We start from the raw sequence: 24,657 nt of genomic DNA on the forward strand, positions 1-24,657 counted from the left end.
AGAGGATGTACAAACGAAAGATACTCTTTGCACGGCCATAACACAACACACAAATATTGATCCCGCTAATTGGGTGGCAAAAGGTTAAAGTGGCACCCGACCTCAGCAAGGACCTCAGTAACCGGGCCTGCTCATCAAGCGCAGCGTATAGCGACCCTGGCATGCGCAGAGCTGGACGGAACGGGTCAGTACGCGGTCAGAGATGCTGAGATGTTGGAACAAATGACCTCGGCCTGCATTGTCAGGGACGACTGGGTGGGGCGACGCGCTAGACCGGTGCCTCGCAGGTCTGAGAATATCACGACTGTCAAAATCAGCATGATCTCGATTGCGTGGGATAGAAGTAGGCATGGGCATCCAGGGAACGTGACATACTCTGATAAGTTCGCTCGACGATTGGCCAGCCATCCCCTCCGTCCCGATTACCCGCCCTCATCCCATTCTCGCAAGCAGCTCCCCAGCCCTCGACATCTGCTACGACTGGTCCGGCACGCCTGACCCGCACGCCATACAAACAGGCGTATCGACCGAGGGATACCACCTCACCCAATCGTCCGGGCGGCCAGTCCTCCTGAGCTCGGCCTGGGAGTTCTCGCCCATGATGGCACATCTCCCCCTCTGCGACGCCACCGAAATATCCTGTTGATCGGGCGTCCCCGATGTCTCAGAACCGATTCCGATGCTGGGCGGCGAAAAGGTCCGAGTGGACGAGTAGATTTCGACCCCGACCGGCTCCAGGCGATAGTCTAGCTCCTCGCGCACAGAACTCGACCGCATCCTGATGTATCTCTTTATTGACTCCGACACTGGCACCATCGAGTCCGCCCAATTCTCCCTAGCGGGAGAATCCCCCACCCATCTGATGGGAGGTCCGACGGGAATCGCGAGATTGTCAACGCCTGGTACGAAGTGAATGGTGCGCGAATAACGGACGTCCGGTATATTTTCGTCGCTGGTCGACGAGACGGGTGAGATCCCCAACGGATGAAGTTCACCTCGCACGCAGAGATGTTTGAGATTGCCAGAGGCGAGAAAGACATCAAACTCAAACATCCCGTTGATGAAGAGAAGATGTTCTCTATTCTCCTGCATCTCGCGTACCCTCCGGGACCATGCAGCGGAATGATTCCCGCCGTAAACGGATGCGACAGCGATTGTCTCGAGGCAAGGTAGCGTCCTCGCCATACCGACCCGATTGACCGTTGTCAAAGCATGGTTGATGGCCTCCATCTCCATCTCGAACCCCAGGATGCTGCCCGCGTCCATCTCCTGCTCATCCGCGGAGCGTCCCGCCAACCTCCACATCCGACCGCCTAGTCCGATAAGCTGCGCGTACGTCGCTTCGTTGCCTTGCTCTGCGTATTCGATACGCAGGCTCTTGGTGCGACGAAATCGCCGATGAAACTCAGGTTTGTTGATATGTATGAAAAGGGCGGGGACGAGTCGGTCGTGATGTGTGTGTAGAGCAGAGGGGAGCAGATATCTGCGAATAGCTGAATCGTGAGCCTTGTACTGGCTCGTGATTTCAGTGGACCTACTCGGCAAGTCAAAGCAGCAGAACAAAGATCCTGCTGGCGCATCTGTGTTCGAGGGGGATGCGATAAGGGGAGGGGAACTGGGTTGCGAAGGTAGGGAAGGACGAGATACCATATCTCAGGTCCGAGTTTCTCGAGCGCTTTCGAAGGCATACTAGCCTGACTGCGAGCTGAGCTCTAGGAGGTTGAGAGGAAGAGTAGTGTAAGATGATATCAACGATGATGGACGAATCGAGCTCAGATTAGGAGTTTGTATACTTGTAGCTTAGCTCGAGCCAAGCGATGCCCGTGCGCACATGGCCAGGGTTTACCCTGGTACCTTGCTGCTGATATTTCAAACTATGATCGCACCTTGCTTGCCCAATATCGCTCGAAATTTCGATGTTAAGGTGCCTATGGACTCGATAGATTCATAACCACCTTCCAGGTTTTTCAGGGATCTCTTGTGCATAGTAGAATGTCGAGATGTAGGGAATGCGTTTTGGCCAGGTGAGGTTGAAAACGCGATGACGCGGTTCGAAAAAGTCCGTGCGCGTGTTTCACATTTGCATGCATGCGTTTCAGCCGGCCTCCACCGGTCAACCCGGCCAATCTCACAAGTACGGCTAACTGCATACTCCCCTCACCGCGAGCTAGCATGCTCGGTAGGACCTCATGTAGAACTGTATGAAGATTCAGGGGCACGTTGATGATCTGACCGACACCACGTCAATCTAGTCTGCCGCTCACTGCAGGCACATGACTGCGTCGCAATCCTACCTGGCTGTTCTCGGCTGGTCTTACGCGGACGGGAGTGTTTACGGCTACGGCGATGAGGCGAGAAACTAACACTTGCGCTTTTCACCTTATTCTGAGGAGTGGTAGATTGATAATCCTGCAGTAGGACCACTCCATGCATTCAGAACGCCTAGAATCACAAGATCTGAAAAACATGAGAACTAGATGCGTGAATGCTGTGCCTGACCGAATATCCCGGAGTATCAGAAATTGTCGTGCGGGAGATTGTGGCGAGGAGAAGAGACGTGCAGCATATGAGATGGGGACGGGGACGGAGGTGTGTGGGGAAAGAAGGCGAAGCGAGGATGGCGTCTTACGACCCGTACCCAGAGATCTGGGACCGGAAACGGCGCGGACGGTGGCGGGTCGTAGGGAGGCTAGCTTGAACTAGACGGAGGGGGTAGGAGTCTAGTCTCTGGACTTGTATTAGACGGGGAGGTATGCGAGTATCGGCGAATGGGGATGAGGAGGATTCTGAGGTATTTCGAGGCTTTGAAGGTGTGCAAGGCAAGACATATATTGAGCTAAGGTAAGAGCTAGGTAGATCTTGACTAGGTAGCTTATGAAAGATCAATTCTAAGAGAAGAAGCAATCCAAGGCGAAATATCCCGCCTTTTATACCCCTGGGCAACCTCACTCCCATAGTACCGCCTGGGAGCCGTATAGGACCGTATAGGACCGTATGGGATCGTCCGAGGCAGTATGAGATCGTACGAGGCAGTATGGGATCATACGAGGTTGACTGGATCGTACGAGAATGGAGTGGGTCCTGAATGGTCCTCGCTGGGATTGGCGTGCGAGGGATGACAGGACCTAATGGGGAGGTGGTGATCTGGGTCCTGACATGGCGTCGAGGAACGAGGGACGAGAGTGCGAGCGATGTGCAAGAAGAGGAATAGCGAGTCAAAGGGCGAACGTATCAAGTGGCTATCTGTCCAGGGGCAATGTAGATCGCTAGGCTACTCGACCAGGCTAGTGGTTACAGAGACGAAAGACAAGAGAGAAAAGGCTGACGCGAGTAGACTATTCGCCAGCCACGCTTGGCATGTTCGCGCATACAAGCAAGGTCTTTGCAGCGGCATCCAGCCCTCGAAGACAGAAGATAAGAGGCAAACACACCATTCCGTCAACTATGAAACATGTTACACAGACCGCCTGTAGCGAGGTTGTCGCCACCCATCTCATCATGAGCTCTGCAACCGATTAATAATAGTCGCTACATGTCCGTGACCCCCCTCAAGCGATCTCGTCATGACATACTCCTCGCACACAGCATGTGATCTGGGCTGGTCAGGCGTGAGGCGTGTCGAGGCGGACGACCAGAGGCCGGTCAATCCGTCAGCCGCCGCTTTAGACGCAAGTCACAGGCAAGGCAGAGGTGGGTCGATAGCGGCTTGATCAACGCTGATCAGTGGATGAGGCGTCAAGGGACAATTTATCTCGGGCTTGGACAAGGCAGCCTGTTTTATAGCTAGAGTTCCTCCTTTCATCGACCTAAGAATCATGGCCTGCAGCCAAACGGACTCAGAGCGCCACTTTGAGCTCTCAGCATCGGGCGCGGAAGACCTGCTTCCGCCGGAACCGATACATAGTCCCCTGACCCTGGCCATGACGGGAGTTCGCGACCGTCCGTTATTAGGTGGCACTCTTTGGCCAACACTGCTCAAGCGCTCAAGCTTGCGTTCATATACGCGCATTGAGCTGTCCATCTGCCTGAGCCGGTCTATACTGGCTCCGAGCCTACAGCCTACACCTGAGCGCAAACGAGAATTTTCACGTGGATCTAACAGCAAGCTCTTGAAAGCTCGCCGACAGAATGCGAAGAGGTCTTTTGCGCGCACCTCATAGCCTCGGCGCAATGCGCCGCATAGGACCTATACATCTGAGAGATGGCTCGTATGACTGAACGGTCAGCACAGCCTCGATTTAGGCGGATCTCTGCACCTACTCGTACCTCCTGATATCATCGCCTCGCCCCTTCTCCGACAACGACAGATTCTCTCTCCCCCTTTATGGCCTACCCCGTCTCACGCCAGTACGCCTCCCTACTCAAGCGGCACACCCGACCCGCACGCCTCGCAGATGGGCGTCTCGCTTGATGGGTACCACCGCACTCTATCTTCCGGATGTCCCGTCGCTCTCAATCGCGCTTGCAGGCGTTCCCCGATAGGCTTTACACCCCAACCATCCGCTGGCGGTCTTGTCGTGCAACAGACTTCGAGATCCACCACTTCCGCCTTGTAATCCGGCACGTCCTTGAACCTCGCCCGCGCACCGGCGACTTGGCCGACGCAATCCGAAGCGATTTTTGCCATCTCGTCCCAGTGCTCTTCGCCTGCGTAGTCGCTAGCCCACCTCATGGGGAGGCCGAGTGAGATAGAGAGATTGCTGGTCTTGGGCGCCATGTGACAGGTCCGAGTGTAGTTGACGGTGGGTGTCCTTGGGTCCTTGGCGGACGAGAAGGGGAAGACTCCGAGGGGATGGAAGTCGCCTCTCTGGCAGAGATGTTTAAGGCCACCCGACGAGAGGAACTTCCGAAACGCGAGCGCTCCGAGATACGACGGGGTCTGAGTGGTCTCATCCCCCGCCCTCTGGATCGTGTCCTCTCATTTCAAAAAGGCGCTGTGTTGCTTTCCGTAGATGGATCCGATAGCGATTCTCTCGAGCCGAGGGAGAGCCCTCGCCATGCCGATGCGATTGGCCGTACCCAGAGCGGCAATGATCCCCTCCGCCTCATCCCCGCATTCCTTGAATGTCGCCGCATCCATCTCCTCCTCCGTTCGGCCCAGCTTTGACCACCTTCGCCCCTCGTCCGCCATCAAATCACCATAGTCGGCGTCCTCACCCGTCGGCATATACTCGATCAGAAGACTTCTTGTTTGCCTGAACCGCCGGTAAAAGGTGGGGTTATTGATGTCGCGGAAGAGGAGGGCGAATTGGTCGGTCGTGATATGGGTGTAGAGGAGAGGGTTCACAATCTCTGCGAATAGCTACTTATCAGCTGAGGCAGATTGTAGCCTAGATCTCGACTCACGCGGCATGTGAGGGAAGCAGAACAGAGGTCTGGTTGACACATCTGGGACCGCGGCGGCCGGGACAGAGGAGCTGGAGTAGGGTTTCTGAGATACGGCAAGATGAGATGCCAGATGTCCGAGGGTACGCTTTGAGTCGGAGGCTTTCGCCGAGCTTTCTCCTTGGGAGGAACTTTCGCCTTGGGAGGAGGGCGGCGCTTAGGAGGCATGCTTGCTCTGCCCGTACGTGCGGAGCGATGGAGGAGCGGCGGACCGGCGGTGTCTTTCCTGTGGCGACTGAGTCGTGACCAGCTACTGACCTTAAGATGTAGTGATAGGTGAGATGATGTGGGAGACGATAAGTGACCGAAGGCGATTGACGAATCACTAGCGGCGGATACAGTAGTGAGTTGTGAGCGTCTACGCAGGGACAGGGACGACAGGGTCACAGGGAAAACTAACTGGCCAAAACTTTGCCTCCGAGATGAGGAATGAGTTGCACTAGCTCTGTGGGTGCCGTACATACTTTGGTGTGGCAGTGAAGGTGACGTGGCGTTTACCCTGGCGATGCAGGAGTCCGTGTGAGCCAGGATGAGGGCACTGTGTATATTGAGGGTACTCGTGCAACACTCACTGGTATGGCTCCTTACTGACTCCCACAGGTCCGCCCTACATTCTGAGGCGAAAGACGTCCAATGACCAACAAGGTCAAGCAAATGACACTCTGTAGCAACGGCGCAGCAAACGTGAATTGACGTGTTTCGGTTACGCTGCTCACGTTTGGCGCGCCAGATAGTATGATACGAACATATAGGTGCTCAGTGTGCTGTCACAAACTGATGCCAGGGTTTACCATCGCGATCAGGGACGCAAATAATTGCATGATTCGAAGCCAAGCTCGTGTCAATGACCCCACTTGTCTCACATAGTCCGCCCTACATGATCGATCAACGTCTGCTCTGATACCCGCTCCTTGTAGAAACGCCTGGAAGGTGCCACGCAGTCACCTCTGTTCTCTTCCCCCTCCGGTCGGTGTATGTGTAACTGGTGTTGCAGCCATGCCACGCAATACCCCCAGTAGTGTTCTCGCAGACATCCCTGACCTTGTGGCGAATCTCGAGTACTGCACCCGCCGCCAAAGCCAAGATGGCGCAGGCTAAGACTGTACCCCCAACAAACCTGGCAGAGGAGGACGGAGGGTGACTGATCCAGTAAGTGGATGCGGAAGCGATGGCAGACTCCTTCGCGGAGCAGTATAACGAGTGGAAAGCTTAAGACATCCCGACGCCGATTGCGAAGCCGAGGCCGATGGGTAATGCCCATCCCCGGGATTGCTGAGCAGAGTGAGGGTCGGACGAGGCCTGAGGGAGAGCAGCGGAGTTGTGGGGCTTTGCATTATCGTGCTGGCTCCTGCTGTTTCGGCAACGCTCTCCTAGGCGGGAGGAAGGTCTATTGTTTCGCCCATATTGATGGAATGACCAATGGAGTGGGTACGTTTGTCGGACCTGCTGGGAGAAAGCGGTGAACCCATGTAGATATTGGCGAGGGGGTATGGGAGACAGCCAGTACGTGGTGGTCAGGATGGATTGATTGGTGGTGAGGGTTTCTCAATGTGACAGGTATCCAGGAGCGAGTGCACAGCAAACGAGCTGAAGCCCGACATCCGGGGATCTCAATGTAAAGGATCATTCGTTCAGACGTGTCGCGTCGGTCTGGCATGAGGATGAACGGTCACAAAGGATGGGTTGCCCACGTACGGGCCGGGTGAGGGCAGCCGTAACCCGACACGTTCCGCCCTAGCACCTCACTAGCCTCACTACCTATCCTCGCTGAAGCATGAATAGTTTGCGAGCTCCGATGTGGCGCTTTGAGCGAGGATAATCTGAGACTGAAGTTTGATCTCCCGCTAGTATATGCAATCAGATTGCAGCTGAATCTTGGAGGTTGTGATCACACTGTCACTCGATGCTGCGGTCAGACAGGGCGTCGGTATGATGTAATTAGCCGTGTCAGACTGCTGGGCACCGTGTCGACGTGGTCCATGGTCAGGGACTCCGGTAAGATAATGTTCATGTATCGCAGCCCCGTGGTGTGGCCGAGTAACAGTGTAAGCTCGCACATGAATATACCAGCGGGGTACGGAGCAATCGGATAAGCCGACGAGGTCAAGCTCTCCACACCGGGTCGTAGCGATCGTATCCGGGATATCCCTTTCTCGCCAAGTCAGCGTCCCACTGCCACTCAATCTCCACAACCGTACGCCCTGGATTGTCCGGATCTGGAATGTTCTCGGGAAGAACGCGACCGAGCCGCATCGTCCGGTCCTCATTGTAAAACTTCCGAGACTCGTCATCTTCATCACTCGGTGTACCCTCCAGGTCCAGCGCGCTCGCCCCCGAGACATATGAACAGGCAGCAAAGAAAGCCGCAGAGGCGACTGCGACCGCCGCCCCGGCCGCATAGGCCGATAGCGTACTGCCCCAATCGCCGCCGGACGACGGCTCGGCGTGGCTGCTGGGCCACCAGCTTGACGCATCAGGGGTGCCGGTGGCGTCAGAGGCACAGTAGGATGACAATTTGTCCCAGACCGCATTCACCGCAGTCACCGTATAGCCCGACTCGTTGGTGGTTTTGGAGCTGCCCATGGTGGTTGTGTTGGAGTGAGTGGCTTGTGAGAGGTATGAGAGTGAGATATGTGTGAGATGTGAGGGGTGTCTGCGGCGTATGAGTGGTGGTCGCTGAGGACAGGGTAGAGTGTGCTTTGGTAAAGGAGGGGACTTGAAGTGCGGGATGGAGGTGGGGAAGAGAGCGAGCAGTCTGGAAAGGCCTAGAATTATGTATGTACCGACTCTTGCACAGCTCCCAGCGATCATGTCGAACGAAAAGGTGATATAAAGGATTGAATGCGGTCACGTGTAGGATCATCCGGAAGGAAGGAGGGCGAACAGAAAGGATGAGCCAGCCTCACGGTCGTGCATTCTGGTGGTTTCCCTGTACTGGTTGGTGGGCATCCCGACGAAAGTCGACAAGAGGACGTCAGGGGCGTGAGCGTGAACATCACCCGATGCCCTCCAGCCGGTCAGATCAAGGCGTGAGATCGAGATGGGATCAGCAGCGGTGGTGGAGATGTGATATCCGACATTATAGTCTCCAGGCCCACCGCACGCCTGCCAGTCCGTATCCGTTTCAGAGCCCAAATCGGCCAACATCACCCCTACTCCCTCATGATGATGACCCAGCTTCTCCCTTTCCTGCCGCCCCAGCCTCGCCCGCCGCTGGTCCTGCTGGTGGTGTGGCCCCAGTCTCCCTCTCCGCCTTTATCCGCTCCAACGCCCTATACACCTTACTCTGCAAGTAATGTGAATGTGTCGGCACCTTTGCCGCTCTTCTCGCTGCTGCCGCTTGCGCCGGTGTGAGTGTTGGAGTTGGACGAGCTCCTGCGGCGCCAGGTGCACCGGCTGCGGGTGGGGTGGTCGATGGGGGAGCGGGAGGGGAGTTGGCGGCGAAGATTCGGTCATAACTCTGCTAGAGTCAGTTTTGCCTCTGAGACTACAAGTGGTCGCAGGGAAACGAGTAGCTGACCTTTTCAATGACCTCTAATGGATCTTCCTTCTTCACATTCAAGATCAAATGTGCCTCGTCCAGCGACATGTTGAGCTGATTTGTTATTTGCGATTTGGAGCCGCCGGTCCCTATTGGTGCGTTGGAGGGTGCTCCATCAGGCTTGTGCTTGAAGTCTGGGTGTATCAGCTGATGCCCACGCCTTTGCCTCTGATAGTCTTTCGCGAGGGTGCTAGCTTGACCGAAGGCAGACTCACTCCGTACAGCTTGTGCGCCGGCAGCAGCAGTCGCCTTTCCGAATACCCTTGCGCCGGTGAGAACCAGCTCGGCGATGACTCGTGTGATAGACTGCCACCATATCAGCTTGCTTCTCTGACCGCATAAGCTGAAATCGGTACTGACCATGGCACCGAGACGAGATCTGGACTGGAGGCGAATTCAAGATGGTCAGAGCTGGATCAGATCTGGGAGGCAATAGACCGGTCTATTCTGTCGATGTAGCTCGAACGTCGGTGGATAAAAGTCAGGATTGTCTGCTGCGATGCTGTAGCTCAATGTCGCCTTCTTGGGCGTTGATGAGAGGGTCGTATTAGAGATATCACGGAGAGAGAGTGCAGCACATCGTCGCTGGTGCTGCTGGACCGAAATCTCGCCCGACCTCTGCCGCGACGCACGGACTACCGGATAAAGTCCAGAAACCTCTATAAAACAAATGCCGGCTACTCCGCTGTCCATCATGACGTCACTAACCCCGCCTAGCAACCCCAACCCCCTTATAGCGCGAAACTGCTTCATCTCTCTGTTTCCTCTCTACATCCCGCATCAGCCAACAAACAAGTAAGCCAACTGATGCCCAACATGACCAAGCAAGAAGTCAAGAACCAGCAAGAGGAGGGCAAGAAACTGACTTCTCAAGACCCCTCTACCCCTCTCACCACCAAACCCAACCTACCAACCAAAACCAAAATGTCCGAGGCAAACGACGGTGCTATCAACCCCGCCACTGGTACTTCCGGTAAGTCATGACTCTGGTCTTACCTTCGACCCCGTGTCAAGACAGCCGGGACATGCTCGCTGGCCTTTGCCTCAGCTGGGCGACTCAGCTGGACAAGGTCGCCCTTCTTTCTTCCCCTTTCCCTTTCGGCCCACACTTACCCGCTTCACACCTCATCAGACGTTCCCTTCATCTTACGCCCCCCCTTGACGCCGCAGAAATACTGATGACTCTTAGGCAACCCCCAGACCGGTGAGGCCCACGAGCACGCCCCCCAGGATGCCCACAAGCGTCTCGACGGCAAGGACGAGCGCTCGTTCAAAGAGAACATCACCGATGCCGCCCGCGTAGAGAAGCTCGAGAAGAAGGCTGAGGAGGAGGCGGCCGAGGCCAAGGAGGACCCTACCGCCATCGCTCGGTCGCACGGTAACGAGCCGTCCAGGGGTGCCAAGGTCGACAAGAAGATCGTTGACGAGGGTGAGTGTCCACCTTCACAAGCCTCTGAGCCGAGCTAACGGGTCATCAGAGGCAGACATAATTGCGAAGATGGACGAAGCAAAAGCGCAGTCCGCTGCTGCCAAGAAGCACTAGGCGGTCATTGGGGGACTTGGGGAAGAAGAGAACAGCATGCAGTTATAAAAATAACGAAAAAAACGCGGTTGGGGGTGTTTTCGACGTTTCAACTGCGATTTTCGGCTCAGTCGTCTCAGCGAGACGGCGGACCTGTCACCGATCTGCTCCAGAGGCAACTGCGTGCGTCAATATATACCATTATCGAGTGTATATCGCATGGTGCAAGGCGTATGATGGTCCAGTGACCAGGCGAGGCAAGCGGCCTTTGCCGCCTGTAGTTCTCGATCGCTTACGGCATCTCGGGCTGGACGCTCCACCGGAAGCAATTTAAGCTGCAGGCTTTGTTTATGAAACGGGTGGCGGGGATGTGGGCGCTCGAGGGGGGAAAGAGAAGTCAAACGCGTCCTCTGTGCATTGTCTCTCCTTGTCTCTCATACTACCAAACAACAACTACCCCCAGCGGGTACACTCTCTCTTGCCTCTCTGCCTGGTGCTCTGACGCTGGACTCCACTCGACCTTGTGCGTTTCTTCTAACAAGGATAGGCCGTGCTGATCGTAGAATATCTACCAACGTGTCGCTCCCCTAGTCGACGCGAAGGGACCCACATACATCTGTGTACCTGTATTTACGTGCTCTGTCGGAAAGAGCGAGCACCAAGCACGATCTCTACCTATCGCCAAGGTCCACCGGACCCGACTCGACTCGGCCGGAACATCTTGCCACATCGTCTCGACTCGCCCCCTTCCCAAACGAACATCTCTACTCCCATCTCATCCACCATGCCCTCTTCTGCCGTTCATCCCGCCAAATCATCAGCGCACGACGGAACCGCCAACGGGTTCAAGATGCCTCGCACCAAGGCACTCCCGCGCCCCACCACCTGTTTCTCGGCCGGACCATCTACTGCCCCTCCCGCCGACAATATGCAGATGCGCCATACTCCCCTCGGCCTCACCTCCTCATCCTCCTCGTCCGGCTCCAATCAATCCATCTCGAGCATCCACTCTCACTCCACGCTCGGCGGGACTGGCCAATTTGCCGCATCGCCAGGAAACCCATTCGCAGCGCCATTCTCGGTCGCTCGGAACCCCAAACATCGGCTCTCCCCCTCGCCTTCACCCAGTAAAGGCGGGGACGAGGACTTTGTCATGATCTCCCCCGTCCACCCGTCCCATCCTCAGGTATCGCCCAAATCACGCCGCATGACAGACATGTCGTCCAGCCCCATCGAGGACAGTCCTACTCCGGCGTGCGGGATGGCGAACGCGGCGGCGAGGCTGAAGCTGGCGGATGATGATAGTCCCATCAGGCGGACAAGCGGGATGGGGATGGCGCGAGCGTCAGAAGGGAGAATGGGGATGCCACCACCAAGCCCACTCAAATTCGCTACAAACAACCTCAACAATATCCCGCTTTCTGACGGCGAAGCATCCCCCTCGACGCCTATGATGGGGGACGGCCGACCACCCCCTCAACCCCTCTTCCCCCTTCCTCGGTCCCACTCTCAAGAACTCCGGTCTCGAGCTAGCGGGTCCATCTTTGCGCCCTCCAAATCCATGCGAGTCGGCGCCGAGGAGTCCAAGATTCCCCGATTGTCCGCGTCGCACCCCCTGCGTGCGCGCGCGTCGACCGGGAGTCAGATGGACCACGAGAAGAGCATCCTGGGTCAGAAAAAGGCAATCTCGCTGGACCGGATCCAGGCGGCCATGGTGGACAAGGACGAGGCGTTTGGGTCTATCGCTGCGCCTGCTGCTGCCCTAGGCCATGCCAGGCGGATGTCCAAAGGTCAAGTCGGGGCCAATCGGCACAAGCGGATCAACTCGGGCGACCAAAGCAATACAGTCCAGGCGTCCATGTCTCGGTCGACAGGACACAAGTCGGGACTCGCCCTCTCCCTCGGCGGTCTCCCTGATTTCAGCCACTCCAACTCTTCCCTTTCCTCCCTTTCCACCACCAACATGACACCCCCCGCATCCACCTTTTCACCCGCCGAACCGCCCATATTCGAGGACGTCAAGCCTCTCCAAGAGGCATTCGAGCAGCCATCGACCGCGCTCCGAAAGTTCAAGCCAAGAGATTCAGGCGTCAGCGTGGGAAATGGCGAGGATGACCGGCTCAAGATCCCGCCCATGTCGGTTCTCCGGCCGTCGGCGGCGTCTCGACCCAGGCGCCCACCCATGCTCAAGCGGACGTCGTCCATGGGGGACGAGCGCGAGAGGGATCGGCCTCTCGAAACTCCCATCGAGCCCGCGCAGCACAGTGGCTGGCCTGGCGTCGCCGCGTTCAACTTTCTCGGTGCAGCCGGGTTACCCGTCATGCTCCGGGAGAAGGAGGAGGAGAAGCCTGAAATGCCAGGAACGCCAGTCAAGCGGAATCACTTCAATGGGGGTGGGAGGCGGGGCATGGGCCACAGCTCCAGTCAGCCAAGTCTGGGGAGCGGCTCAAGATCAGGAGGGGCGGTAGAGGATGTCATGATGGGGGAGCCTGCGCCGGTCCTGGTCGGAGAAGGGAAAGGAAAGGGGAAGGTCCCGCCGCCGACGATGAGGAAGAAGTCGGGGACGATGGGGACGATGATGGGCATGGTCCCTCATCTGACGCTGAATGGGGCGGGACCGGGATCGAGTAGTCCAGAGGCGGAATGCTCGAGTCCGACCGTCAGGGTTGCTCAGCGCGAGGGGGTCATGATGACGGCGGAGAAGACAAGGGTGGGATTGTTACGGACCAATAGCGGGAGCGAGAGTGATGGAACGCCGACCAAGGGCGGAGGAGAGAAGGTCGCTTTAGCAGGTGAGCCCTTTTATGGCACAACGCATAGGTTTTCCGCTGACATTCCAGCCGGCCGACCAGACCTCAGCCTTACACCCTCGAAACCGCCCGCACACGCCCACCCCGTCCCGCTTCACACATCATCCTCGAGCGGGATCTACCCGCGCATGTCCCTTCCCGCATTCCCCAACCCCAAGATCCACCGTACACTCCATCACCGCCAGTCTCACCCCGCCACCAAACCGCAAGATGTCCAGGAGGAGGAGGATATCTTTGAGACCCGGTTCATCACGCTCGAGACGCTCGGGAAAGGGGCGTTCAGTACGGTGTTCAAAGTACAGGACAGGCATGGGGACGGGCTGTATGCGGTCAAGAAGGCGCGAGGAGTGTTTGATGGTGTTCGCGACAGGTGAGCGGGATTCTGCCGAGTGAAAGCTGACGACCAGACTTCGACACCTCGAAGAAGTTGATATCCTCCGGCACCTCTCCCTCCCCCCTTCACCCCATGTCATCCGCTTCGCCTCCGCCTGGGAACAAAACCGGCAACTATTCATCCAAACCGAGCTCTGCCTCGGTACCCTCGCCTTCTTCCTAGAAGAATACGGACAAGTCGTCGAACGGCTCGACGAAGCCCGGGTCTGGAAGATCATCCGCGAGCTCTCGGACGGGATCCACCATATCCACTCTGCCGGCGTCGTGCACTTTGACCTCAAACCCGCCAATATCCTCATTTCAGATGCGGGAACGCTCAAGATTGGGGACTTTGGGATGGCGTCCCGCGTCCTGAGAGTCACGCCTGATGAGATCCTCAAGGGGTCGGGGTTGGGCGGGATGGCGGGTGAGAGTGCAGCGTCGGGTGGGGGATGGGAGAAGATTGAGAGGGAGGGGGATAGGGTGTATATGCCTCCAGAGATGCTGAGGGGGGTGTTTGACATGCCTGCGGATATCTTCAGGTGAGCTTCCCCCACCTTGGCATTGCCTGGAGAACATAGCTGATAATTAGCTTTGGCCTGGTCGTCCTCGAAGTCTCCACCAATATCTGCGTCCCCGATGGCGGACCCGCATGGCACTCGTTACGCACAGACGACTTTACCGTCGTCGATCTCTCCCCCCTCTCCCCGGCGCTCGCGGACCTTATTACGAGCTGTATGGCCGCTGATCCGCATCGGAGACCGACGAGCCAGAATGTCGTGGATCACCCGGTGATCGGAAGGGCGAGGACGGGCGGGGCGGCCCTCGCGCCGGAGAGTAAGGGGTGGTTGAGCGGTGTATTGGGTGGCTTTGGGTATGCGATCAATACGGAGGCGGGGATGGGGATGGGGATGGGGACGGTAGGCGAGGAAGGGGACGTGGAGATGTTGGAGGGATGAGGGTGCTTGTGCCTGAGGAAGGGGGCGGGGGAGATGGGTGTTTTGTGTATACACTAAGGGGAAGAGGGGAGGGGACGATCACGCATAACGACAAACGACACGACAATTCGACGACCCGCCGAAACACTACCGCGCTTGTATCTTGCCCCCTTCGCCCCAACAAGACGTGTACATCAGCGGGTTCGGCGCCATCTCGACGAAAATGGAGGAGAGGGAACGTGACGGATTGGAGGAAGGGGTGGCTCCGCTTCTTGGCTGTATTGCCTGACCTGCTTATAGATTTCCTAGTTTGCTATATAGCTGTATTATGTCTTTTCTTGTGTGTACTATGTGTATGTAGTCTTGGCGCGGTCTGAGGATCGGCTTGTCATGCGCGGTGCTGATCGGTCGAGTCGCTCTGGTACTGACGACATCTGACATAGGTGTCTACTGATCCTGATATACTGATACAACTTGATCCTGACGTGCTGATGATCTGGATCGTTTACATCTGCGCCTGTACCTCTGCGTACATCTTTTCTGCGGCGACCCGGAGCTCCCTCCGCCGCCGAGCTGTATCGCCCAGAGCAGGATCAGAGGACCGGCGAGGACCAAGTGGTGAGTCATGCCGCGCCAGGACGGCGGTGGCGAGTGGTTCGAGCCAGCTCTGGCGGGATCTGCGCGGGGTGGATGGAGCAACGGGGGTGAGGGGTGGATGTTCGGTATGAGAGGGGGTCTTGGGAGAGGCCAGGACGATATGGGCCGGGGATAAAGGGGTTATGACGTCTGTCGGAGTAGGTGCAGCTGGTGTGAGGGGATCGGACGGCGGATTGAGTACGGTCACCGGTGTGGAAGGACGAGTATACACGACCTGCAAGCTCGGCCTCCTCCTCTCTTCCGCCCCTGCAAGGTCTTGGCGCTTCTCGAAGAGCCCCAGGAGGCCTTGCCGTCCCGCTGGCAGATCGGACAGAGACGGCTCAGGTCCAGGCGCAGAGGCCAAGAAGTCGGTGATAGTCTCTGCGGCTGCCTCGGCTTCAACGTCGTGCGAGACAGTGGCACCCTTCTCGACGTCGTAGCCGGACGCAAGGGTGGTGATGGGTGTGTCGCCCAGGCGGGAAGGCCGAAATGTCGCTTGATAAGCCGCTGGGAGGCCTCTGCGGATGCATGGATCGACCAGTATCCCGATCTTCTCCGTCAGCTTGTACTCCTATGGACTGTCTATGGTGACCAATAATAGCGGGGGGACTGACCAGACCAAAGAACAAACCCCGTCCTCCATACAGGAAGTAGTAGATACAGTACACCGCATACTCGCCTTGCGACTCCACCCCGCCCCTGCCCGTATATGCCAGGTCTTCGCCGGTGATGAAGGCGTTGATGACGATCAGCGCGAGAGGATAGAGTGAGATCTTGAGAGCGATAGTGATGAATTTGTCTTCGAGCCGGTGGAGGCTTGAAGTACCCTGCCTAGGCCTCGAGCGGATGAGCCGGGCAAACCACGGTCGAGGCGCATCTGAGGGGGAGTGGGACATGGATGTGGAGGCGATGGTATGAAGGTCGTGGGAGGTTATGTTCAGGTCGTTGCCCCGATATAGAGCCCGTTGGGTCGCTCGGGATTGACGGAGGAGGGTGACGAGTACCTGTATGTCAGACAGAGGGCTTGTATTGGGTGACCAAGGAGTGGAAGGCACATACAGCTAGAACACTAGCGGCCGCGACGAGGCTGGAGAGAATCTGCCAGGCGTACTGCACCATCAGCTAGGTTCCGTCAGATGAAGAGCGAGCAAGCTCACTAGGTCGGTCATAAAGTCCCGGATCCGCAATGCTGGGTCCGCTACCCTGTCAGCGCTCTCCGACCCAAGGCATGAACAGGCCGAGCGCACTCTGAGTGAAATAGCACGCCTGATATACCTCGTCTACCCCGAAATGTCCGAGACCGGCCGGGACGAGTGCAATCCCAAAGCCCATGAAAAGCGATATGAGGATGTACCACCGTTCCAGACCTTTCACGTCAGGCTAGCTTATAGTCCTGTCAACGGGGAACTTACGCGCTCGGACAGGATTGATACCAAAGCAGATGGCAAGCATGAGATTGACCCCAATAAAGGTACAGAGCCAGTTCGCGACGCCCATCGTCGCCAGGAGGAGGTAGACCGCCGTACTGCACGACACGGAGTTTGCAGTGCGCGGGACAGGCTGTTTGTCAGCTGCACCCTACAAAGGGCAAGGGAGGCAAGGGAGGAGAGGATAGCTCTGTAGATAGACTCACATCGCTATAGAGAAAGATGTACACGGTGTCATAAACCACCTCGACGATCATCGAACATAGCAGTAGTCGGAAAGAGACTCGATCGAGATGATGTCGCGCTGAAGGGGTTGCGTAGATCCATAGTGAGGCGAGACAGACAAAGAGGCTGATAGCTAGCGAGACGGATGCGGCTGCTACCGAGGCCATCTGAGCTGCCTGAGGATGGGATCAGCTCTTAGCCCGGGCTGGGAGCTGGTGAAAGACTCACATAGTCCAGCTCATCGGTGAAGACGAAGGTACCCATTTGTCGGTACTAGTAGACCGTATGAGGAGATGTCGGATGAGGAGCTCGCTGAAGCTCGCTAAGAGTCCAAAGCGAGGGGGTGGGCGCGGCGTAGTACCTGTAGATAAGGTCGTGCGGTGGGTCGGCTGCCTGCTGTGACCTGTGCTTGTGACCATGACTCTGATGGGCCAGGGCGCGGCTGATAGTACTCAAGTGCCTAAATCTGTGCTCGTGATCTCCGCTTGTAGCGGCCAGGTACCCGTGCATGTCTCAGATCGAAGGACAAGCGAATGAGACATCCTACCAGTACCGAAAGCCGGGGTCAGGCAAGCCAATCTGTCAGTACGATCAGCACATGTCAAAGGGGTCCGTACGATCGACGGGCCTGGTCTGCCACCGCGAACTTGATCAGCGAGAAGGTCTCGACCACTGGACCAGACGGAGTGAATGGAAAAGGCAAGGTGGGTCGCCAAGGTGAGCTATTTGAGCGGATTAGGCTCGGTCGGCAGGCACAATTCCGCTTTCGGTGGAGGTCGTCATCGCTTCATACCCGCCGTGTACGAAGTGGTCTGCGGGGAAGTCAAGAGCCACACAGCGAGACAGGGTAACGCTCAGTGCTCAAGCGAAGCACCACGCAAGACGCTGACTCGTGACCCGAAATACATGTCTGAACGACTCGTGAACCTGACCTATATAATCCGTTACAATTGTCTGCCGAGCTCTTCAAACCGCCTCTTCGCATCGACGCCCGATGACCAGCCCTCCCTGTGTCTCGCTGGCCGTACCTCCGCGCTAGCCCGTACTTCCCCCCTCCTCCCAGGTTGCAGCATCTCACTGGACCGCCTTGCCTGCAAAAGAGCATGCGCTGCGTGTCCCTGTGCCTGCACCTCCGCCTCGGTCGCCGCCTCGGTCGCCACCTCCGCATCCGTCTTCTCATCCAGCATGCTCTCGTCCAGCTCGCTCACGCCTTCCGCCAGGGGCCCAGTATCCCGCGAGAAGGTAGACCTCGTCGGCGAGAACGTCGACCTTGTGGGCGAGAACGTAGACCGCGTCGGCGAGGGGGCGTACGACAATCTGAGATCCACGTCCACGTCGTCCGATAGGCCAGTGGGGAGCGATCCGCTCGTTACGCCGGCAAAAGACCGTGTGAAGTGCTGGGACCGTGTGGGAGATTTAGGCATCCGGAGGTAGGCCGAGACGGACTCATCTGGGGGTGTGTCGAGTGGAGGCACGCCGTGCTCGGCGGTGTAGGGTAGAGAGGCCAGAGCGGAGGAGAGATCGACGGTCGCTGCGGATCCGCGCCGGCTACCGTCTGCGGGTGGATTGAGCGCATCGCTGGATGTTTCAGGCACCGAGCTGAGGAATTGGCCGAACGACATGTGGTCCGGGACAGCTCCGCCGAGGACGGCCATTGGTGGTCGCCCAAGCGCGTGCATCCGCTCGTCGCGCTGAGCATACCAGGCGGCTTTGACACCTGCTTGGAATGAGGGGTCGACAAAGATGCACAGCTGGGATGTCAGGTGCGATCTTTCATCAGGCTGAGAAAGGGACGTACGATTGCAAAGCAGAATCCCCGCCCTGCGTAGAGGATCTGATACACAGCCAAGAACGCTACTGAGGTCACGCCGTTCCGGAGTGTATAGTTGAAGTAGAGATCGGCAACTATCGCATCAGCCTAATCCTTGCAGCACCTGGACTCCAGGCTCACCAGAGATGATGACGTTGGCGATGATGAGGAAGATGGGATAGAGGCTGATCTTGAGCGCGATGCCCAAGAACTGGTCTTGAAGCGTGTGCATCGACTGCAGCGGCTGCAGCCCACTCTCTGTCTCTTCCTTGCGGGATCGACCAAAGCAGACGCCCAGGCTTCGCCACGTTGAGCTGGATCCGCGCCGCACGCTCTTGCCGCTGGGGGCAGATCCGGACGAGGTACTGAGTTGGGCGTTCATGGGATTGCCTCGGATGAGGGCTCGCGCGGTAGAGCGGCCGGACCGGAACAATGTGATGAGCACCTGCAGATTCAGTTCAGTTCGAACAAGGGCAAAGACGGGGCTGACGTACGGCGATCATTGACAGGCTGGCGACCACAATGGCGAGCAGTTCCCATAATACCACATCCAGTACGACCACCCTCATTCGCTCGGTCGGTTCCAGAGGTGTGAGGTAGCTGCTTGGTCAGTTTGAGCTGACGAGTCGAAAAGAAATCAGACTCACCATAGACGATAAAGCGGGTCCGGACCGAAGTGACCCAAAGCGGCTGGGATAATAGGGATGAAGGCGCCTAGAGCGATAGATACCCCAACATACCACCTCAGTAGCTCTGCGAAGCGTAAGGAGAGGCCTACAGTGTGGCCAGAGTGGTACTCACTCTTCTCGATGGGGTTGACTCCGAAGCACACGATGAGCATCAGGTTGACGGCAATACATGTGATCAAAAAATTGGTACTGGGCTATCAGAGTAGTCGTCTGCAGGCCACGCGGACTATGACTCACATATGAAGTTGGGAGAGGAAGAAGTACATCCCAGTCGCGCAGGAGGCGGGGCGGACATTGAAGCGGCTATCGTCCTATAAGGCTGTCAGCAATTGCTCAGATTCCGCACGCACTGTCCGAGAGGGAAGACTTACGCCAGAATATAGTATGAGGCGATCTATATCGTACCCCATTTGCATCGCTACTGCCCACATAATGATGGTGTAGGACACCCGTTGCGTATGGTGCTTCGCCGTTGGGACTGTCCGAACCCATAAGCTCGTGCCGAGGATGAAAACATTGACGGCCAGTGAGACGGCTTCGATGCCCGTGCAGGCCCGCCGGACCATCTCTTGTGTCGTCTGCATTGCGAGTGGTGCTGTGTGTATATGTTGTGAGTAGGGACTGCGTCGAGGTATGGAGTGCCTTTGAGTAGATAGACCTGCTATGAGCGCGACATCGAGTCTGGTGGAGTTGAAGTCGATAGTTGAGATCTACTTGTCGACCTCTCGACAGCAAAGGGATACCTAACGCGAACAGGCTGTCAGGCAATGACGCCCTTCGTGTCGCCTATTCTCCGCAAAGCCGTCTTCTTCCAGCATGTGAGTCAGGCGGCGTCGCCGAAGCGCCGAAGCGAAATTTCGGAGATTCCCATCGAAGATACGACGACCTTCTTCTAGCAAGCTTGTTAACAATTAGTCCGAAATTACAGCGTTTGTCTAGACTCTTTGAGCGTGATGCTGGCTGATGGTATCGCAGGAAGGCCGGATTGGGATAAATGGAAACTGCATCAACTGGTCCAGCTCGATGAGTGAGACAAGGCGGATCAGCCACTTGCGCCACTGCACAAGAAAACGTCGATCACTCATGCCGGCAATTCCTCGGAACCGCCGGTTTCATCTTCAAGAACTCAAACTCAGCGCTGTACGGAGCGAGTTTGGATCCTGCATGAAGCTGCATGACCATATAATACAAGTGCTATGTCCTCTTCGTATACTGGTCCCCGATCTGCGCTGAGATAACCGCTTCCCTCCTTTCATGTTCAAGGACTGTCAGTGAAGCAGAAGCGCAGAAGCTGTCGATGAAACCGGTGATGCCGTAACCCTTAACCTACTCAAATCGTCCGAAAGAGGCAATTGTGCTTGTACTGTAATCAGAAATCACACGAGCGCTTGATCAAGACAACAACTGGTTGCGTTCCTCACACATACTCAATACTTCGTCGTCCATCTGTGCTGCTCCTTGTGCCGCCTGTACCTGTACGGAGGGGCAGCAGCGGCCTCACCAGCGCCCTTAGCAAAGTCGCCAAGCGGGAGACGGCCGTCAGGCAGTTGAGCGCCCCAGGCCCGTGTTTTCGTCGTCCCGACGAACAAACATGGCTCACCTCAATCACCACGACTTTCCGGACTCTCCCCTCATCGTCGACACTTTCGTCAGCCCAGAGCTCCGGGGAGAAGCATCAAGCTCATCTCTCGCCCAGTGAGATTTAGCTCAACTAAGCGCGACGAATAATCAGCTAACGGTGGCAGCGCTCTGACTCCTCCTACTTTCCTGCCGACAATTGCAGGTCGGCCCTCGCCAGAGATTATCCTATCGCTTCTGCAGGAAGAAGAGGAGCGAGATCAACGGGAAGCACCGACGGACAAGTCCTCGCGAGGACCCTTGGTGCTCCGACATGCTCTTCAATGGGGCATCGAGCATGGAGATGTGGAGCTCGTTGATTGGCTTGCGGAGCTGACTGGACGATGGGTATGTATATCCTACATGCTGTGATTAGATGCAAGCTGACAGTCAGGGCTCTGTACTGGACGCGGAGGTAGCGATCATGGAGGATGAGGAAGGCTGGGGTTTGATTGGGATGGCTGTTCAGGCCAGTTGCGGTCGTCAGGACAAGGAGGAGCTAGTCCGTGTTGCTGTCGGGAGATGGGGTATACAATGCGGACCGAGAGGAGGCAGAGATCGAAGTGAGTATTCTCTGGATTGAGGAGGAGCACAGAACTGATGGTATAGCTGGCTGGACCCCTCTTCACCTATCCGCGCTCATCTCGACACCACCCCTCATCTCCTTCCTGCTCACTCGCGGCGCATCTCCCAACGACATGACCAATCGTGGCCTCACCCCTCTCGACCTCGTCGCGGGCATGCCCGACCGGATGCATATCTCCGCCCTACTCGAGCAGGCGTCCAACCAGGGTACGTCAGCCTCAGCGCTGGTCCCGGCGTACGCCAAGCTGAGTGAGGGCCGGCAGCGGCTCCTGCGTCGTCGAAGGGATAGAGCGGGGAGGGAGTCATCCAGACAGGAAGAGAGAGAAAGGCGTAAGAAGCGAGAGGCCGAGAGGGAAAGATGGGTGCGGGAAAAGGTGGAAATCATCGGAATCGACCCTGGAATCTTGTTCCCACCAGGACCAGAGAACACGTCGGCGAGTTCGCGAGATTCGGGCATAGATATGACTGCGGACTCGGATGACTCGGATGCGGAAGAGAGCGGCACACCTGCTTCATCTGTACGTGCCTTCATCACGAGCTTGGGGACTGGCTGATAGCGCAGGGCCGTCCAAGCGCAGACCCAACCGATGAGCTCGTATTTGCACCTGCCAATCTACCCGCCATCTTTGACACGATTATCACCTCCTATCAGCCCGTATGCCAGCCGCTCTCCCGCCGAGCATTACCGGCCAATATGATCTATCTTTACGCCCGCTTCGCGGTCAAGCAGTGTAGTGTGACCTGGCTGGAGGAACTGCTCGAAGGAGCAGTAGACAGGATTGAGAAGGGCGTTTATGTGAGTCAGGGTTGAGCAACGATTAGGGTCCAGCTGACGGTCAGGGAAGCATAGAGGATCTGGCGTATCTCGCATTCTGGGCGTACAACACAACTCTACTGCTGTATCTGCTGGTCTCGGACGATGAGCTACGGACGCCGTGCGATGAGCTAGGGCTGCTGGGGATGGTGGAGGAGCTGATCAATGCCATACATGGTGAGTGGGATGATCGTGCTTCAAAGAGTAGAGACTGACCAGCAGTCTTCGTCATTCGTGTTGCTGAGCGCCGGATCGACCAAGTCCTTGATGGAGCCATACTCGACTTTGAGACCCTCGAAGACTTTGACGACGTTCGCTTCGAGGGCGAGTGGACACTCTTCCGGACATTTGGGACCAAGAAGCAGCGGGCATCTATCCTCCCCAAAGCTAGCCAAGTCTTCAACGACGCGGTCAGCGCGGCAACCAATGGCGGGGAGCACGGTACACCGGGCGCCATCTTCAACTCGCTTCGAGGCAAATCACCATTCAAGGCGCCTACCACACCCCAGCGACAGCAGTCCGTCCAGGAACTCGCAAGGGCATCCACAGACTCCATATCCATGCCCCCTCCCTCTTCCCCCGGCCTTTCGAAACCCAATCCCAACTCCCCTACCCAAGTCACCGATATCCTCACCAGCGTACTCGTTGTCCTCCACCTATACGACGTCAACCCCGCCATCACCGCTCAGGCCTTTTCGCAAGTCTTCTTCTGGATCGCGGCGGAGCTCTTCAACCGTATCCTCAGTCGTAAAAAGTATCTCTGCCGCTCGAAAGCCGTCCAGATCCGGATGAACATCACGGCGCTGGACGACTGGGTACGGCTACATGGTCTTCCCGCCAAGACAGCGGTACAGCACTTTGAGCCGGTGCTGCAGCTGCTGCAATGGCTACAGACCCAGTCGAATATCCACGCATTCGATGACCTCATCGGGACGGTGCAAGGTCTGCGCCGGCTGAACCCGCTGCAGATGCGCCGGGCGGTGCGGGACTACAAGTTTGAGGTGTCGGAGGGAAGGATGGATGACGAGTGCGTGGCGTATATGGGGCAGATCCAGAAGGACTGGGAGAATAGGCGGGTCCAGACGAGCGTCAAGGCGTTGAAGGCGGAGCAGGAGGGTGGGAAGGAGGTCGGCCGACCCGGAACGTCAGTCGATGCGCTCTTTGACGGGTCGGTCAGCCTAGCGGACTTTGTTCCGTCGTCCGGGCCGGAGAGCTACGGCGAGCTTCTCGATAGCCGGTTCATGCTGCCCTTCCAGCTCCCGGACGATCCAAATTACCTCATCGCCACGCCAGCGCAGGAGGCGATATACACCAACTTTACCGCGTCCTCCCCTTTCCTCTCGGATGACAGGTCAGCGAGCCGGACGAGCTTCTCCTCGACCCGTCGGTTCGAGTACACCCTCCCTTCGCGGGACAAGCTCAGGCGGATTCCAGATGACTTTTTCGCCTGGCTCAAGGCGCAAGAGGCGGGGAGACGTCACCCGGCTCAATCGGTCAGGACACCGGCGTCGATGTCGTCCGCGGTCATGCCGGCGGCGCTGGACCTACCTCTGGGGCAGAGCGATCAGGTGGCTATACACTCGTCCCGCTCGTCGATGGCGAGTCCGAAGCTCCCCTCTGTGCAAGAGAATGGATCCTTCGGGCCTCCTCCCATCCGGCCGGTATCAATCTCTTCCACTCTCCATTCGTCCCTTCTCCCCTCCCCCGGTATCCGCACCTCGCCGTTGGTCAACCAGCTTCCGGATCAGGCGCAAGTCCCATCTCAGCCGGCCCCGCAGTTCCGGTCCGACTCGTATGAGATACGACTCCGGCGCGCCGTCCACTCCGTCCATGAGGCATCGGACGAGACCAGATCGACGGCGTCGAATTCTACCTCCCGCCTCGTATCTCCGCCCGGGTCTCCGCGTGTCCCATCCCGTCATCCCTCTCGGCCGCTGTACCCTGAGAGCCGATCAGAGTCGGTGGATACCGGCAGCGGGGAGAACGGCGCACGCTCGGAGACACCACCGTCGCCGACAGACTCGAAGCGCTCCGCTCCGCTCATGAGCCCCTCGAGTATCGCCTCCCCGGCGTCCGAGAGTGGCAAGAAGAAGTGGTGGAAGGTGAACAGGAAAGAGGGGTCCGGGAATTCCGACAGAGATGGGAGTGAGGAAGGAGGCGGGAGTGTGAAGGGGATATTGAGGAGGAAGGCGAGTGCGATTACGCTGGGAGGGAAGGGGATCTTGGGGCCGAAGAGCCCAGAAACATTGAAGCGGTCGGGGATCTTTTAGATCTTGTGGAGGGGGA

At 57.3% G+C, this 24,657-nt stretch overlaps 8 protein-coding genes across 8 annotated transcripts; 3 read left to right on the forward strand and 5 right to left on the reverse strand.

Moving 5' to 3' along the window:
* Positions 1-474: 474 nt before the first annotated feature.
* On the reverse strand, positions 475-1,266 carry MKK02DRAFT_38492 (uncharacterized protein; the record flags this gene model as incomplete). The annotated part of the gene is made up of 1 exon (XM_053090126.1): positions 475-1,266. One exon carries the CDS (start codon positions 1,264-1,266, stop codon positions 475-477), a length of 792 nt encoding a protein of 263 aa, XP_052943608.1.
* A 2,407-nt stretch (positions 1,267-3,673) lies between these two features.
* Positions 3,674-5,553, reverse strand: MKK02DRAFT_28590 (uncharacterized protein; the record flags this gene model as incomplete). Its single annotated transcript, XM_053087598.1, has 5 exons — positions 3,674-4,013; positions 4,154-4,214; positions 4,375-4,803; positions 5,020-5,302; positions 5,347-5,553. 5 exons carry the CDS (start codon positions 5,551-5,553, stop codon positions 3,674-3,676), a joined length of 1,320 nt encoding a protein of 439 aa, XP_052943609.1.
* A 2,992-nt stretch (positions 5,554-8,545) lies between these two features.
* MKK02DRAFT_38496 (uncharacterized protein) lies at positions 8,546-9,289 on the reverse strand (the record flags this gene model as incomplete). The annotated part of the gene is made up of 3 exons (XM_053090127.1): positions 8,546-8,845; positions 8,906-9,060; positions 9,142-9,289. The coding sequence occupies 3 exons, from the start codon at positions 9,287-9,289 to the stop codon at positions 8,546-8,548; spliced, it is 603 nt and encodes a 200-aa protein (XP_052943610.1).
* Positions 9,290-9,742: 453 nt separating this feature from the next.
* MKK02DRAFT_38497 (uncharacterized protein) lies at positions 9,743-10,469 on the forward strand (the record flags this gene model as incomplete). The annotated part of the gene is made up of 3 exons (XM_053090128.1): positions 9,743-9,899; positions 10,116-10,355; positions 10,405-10,469. 3 exons carry the CDS (start codon positions 9,743-9,745, stop codon positions 10,467-10,469), a joined length of 462 nt encoding a protein of 153 aa, XP_052943611.1.
* A 913-nt stretch (positions 10,470-11,382) lies between these two features.
* MKK02DRAFT_17480 (uncharacterized protein) lies at positions 11,383-14,589 on the forward strand (the record flags this gene model as incomplete). Its single annotated transcript, XM_053085795.1, has 3 exons — positions 11,383-13,628; positions 13,666-14,172; positions 14,223-14,589. 3 exons carry the CDS (start codon positions 11,383-11,385, stop codon positions 14,587-14,589), a joined length of 3,120 nt encoding a protein of 1,039 aa, XP_052943612.1.
* Positions 14,590-15,073: 484 nt separating this feature from the next.
* On the reverse strand, positions 15,074-17,120 carry MKK02DRAFT_38499 (uncharacterized protein; the record flags this gene model as incomplete). Its single annotated transcript, XM_053090129.1, has 8 exons — positions 15,074-15,754; positions 15,819-16,208; positions 16,264-16,314; positions 16,362-16,402; positions 16,452-16,571; positions 16,617-16,764; positions 16,838-17,032; positions 17,085-17,120. 8 exons carry the CDS (start codon positions 17,118-17,120, stop codon positions 15,074-15,076), a joined length of 1,662 nt encoding a protein of 553 aa, XP_052943613.1.
* Positions 17,121-17,800: 680 nt separating this feature from the next.
* On the reverse strand, positions 17,801-19,939 carry MKK02DRAFT_38500 (uncharacterized protein; the record flags this gene model as incomplete). The annotated part of the gene is made up of 7 exons (XM_053090130.1): positions 17,801-18,607; positions 18,655-18,761; positions 18,808-19,111; positions 19,161-19,266; positions 19,314-19,544; positions 19,593-19,666; positions 19,727-19,939. The coding sequence occupies 7 exons, from the start codon at positions 19,937-19,939 to the stop codon at positions 17,801-17,803; spliced, it is 1,842 nt and encodes a 613-aa protein (XP_052943614.1).
* Positions 19,940-20,946: 1,007 nt separating this feature from the next.
* MKK02DRAFT_34629 (DIL domain-containing protein) lies at positions 20,947-24,520 on the forward strand (the record flags this gene model as incomplete). Its single annotated transcript, XM_053088983.1, has 9 exons — positions 20,947-21,050; positions 21,101-21,320; positions 21,367-21,535; positions 21,582-22,075; positions 22,120-22,353; positions 22,398-22,548; positions 22,594-22,800; positions 22,921-24,125; positions 24,347-24,520. The coding sequence occupies 9 exons, from the start codon at positions 20,947-20,949 to the stop codon at positions 24,518-24,520; spliced, it is 2,958 nt and encodes a 985-aa protein (XP_052943615.1).
* Between the last annotated feature and the right edge of the window lie 137 nt (positions 24,521-24,657).

This window comes from Dioszegia hungarica, assembly GCF_025882075.1.
Source record: "Dioszegia hungarica strain PDD-24b-2 chromosome Unknown MKK02contig_16, whole genome shotgun sequence".
Classification (NCBI taxonomy): domain Eukaryota; kingdom Fungi; phylum Basidiomycota; class Tremellomycetes; order Tremellales; family Bulleribasidiaceae; genus Dioszegia; species Dioszegia hungarica.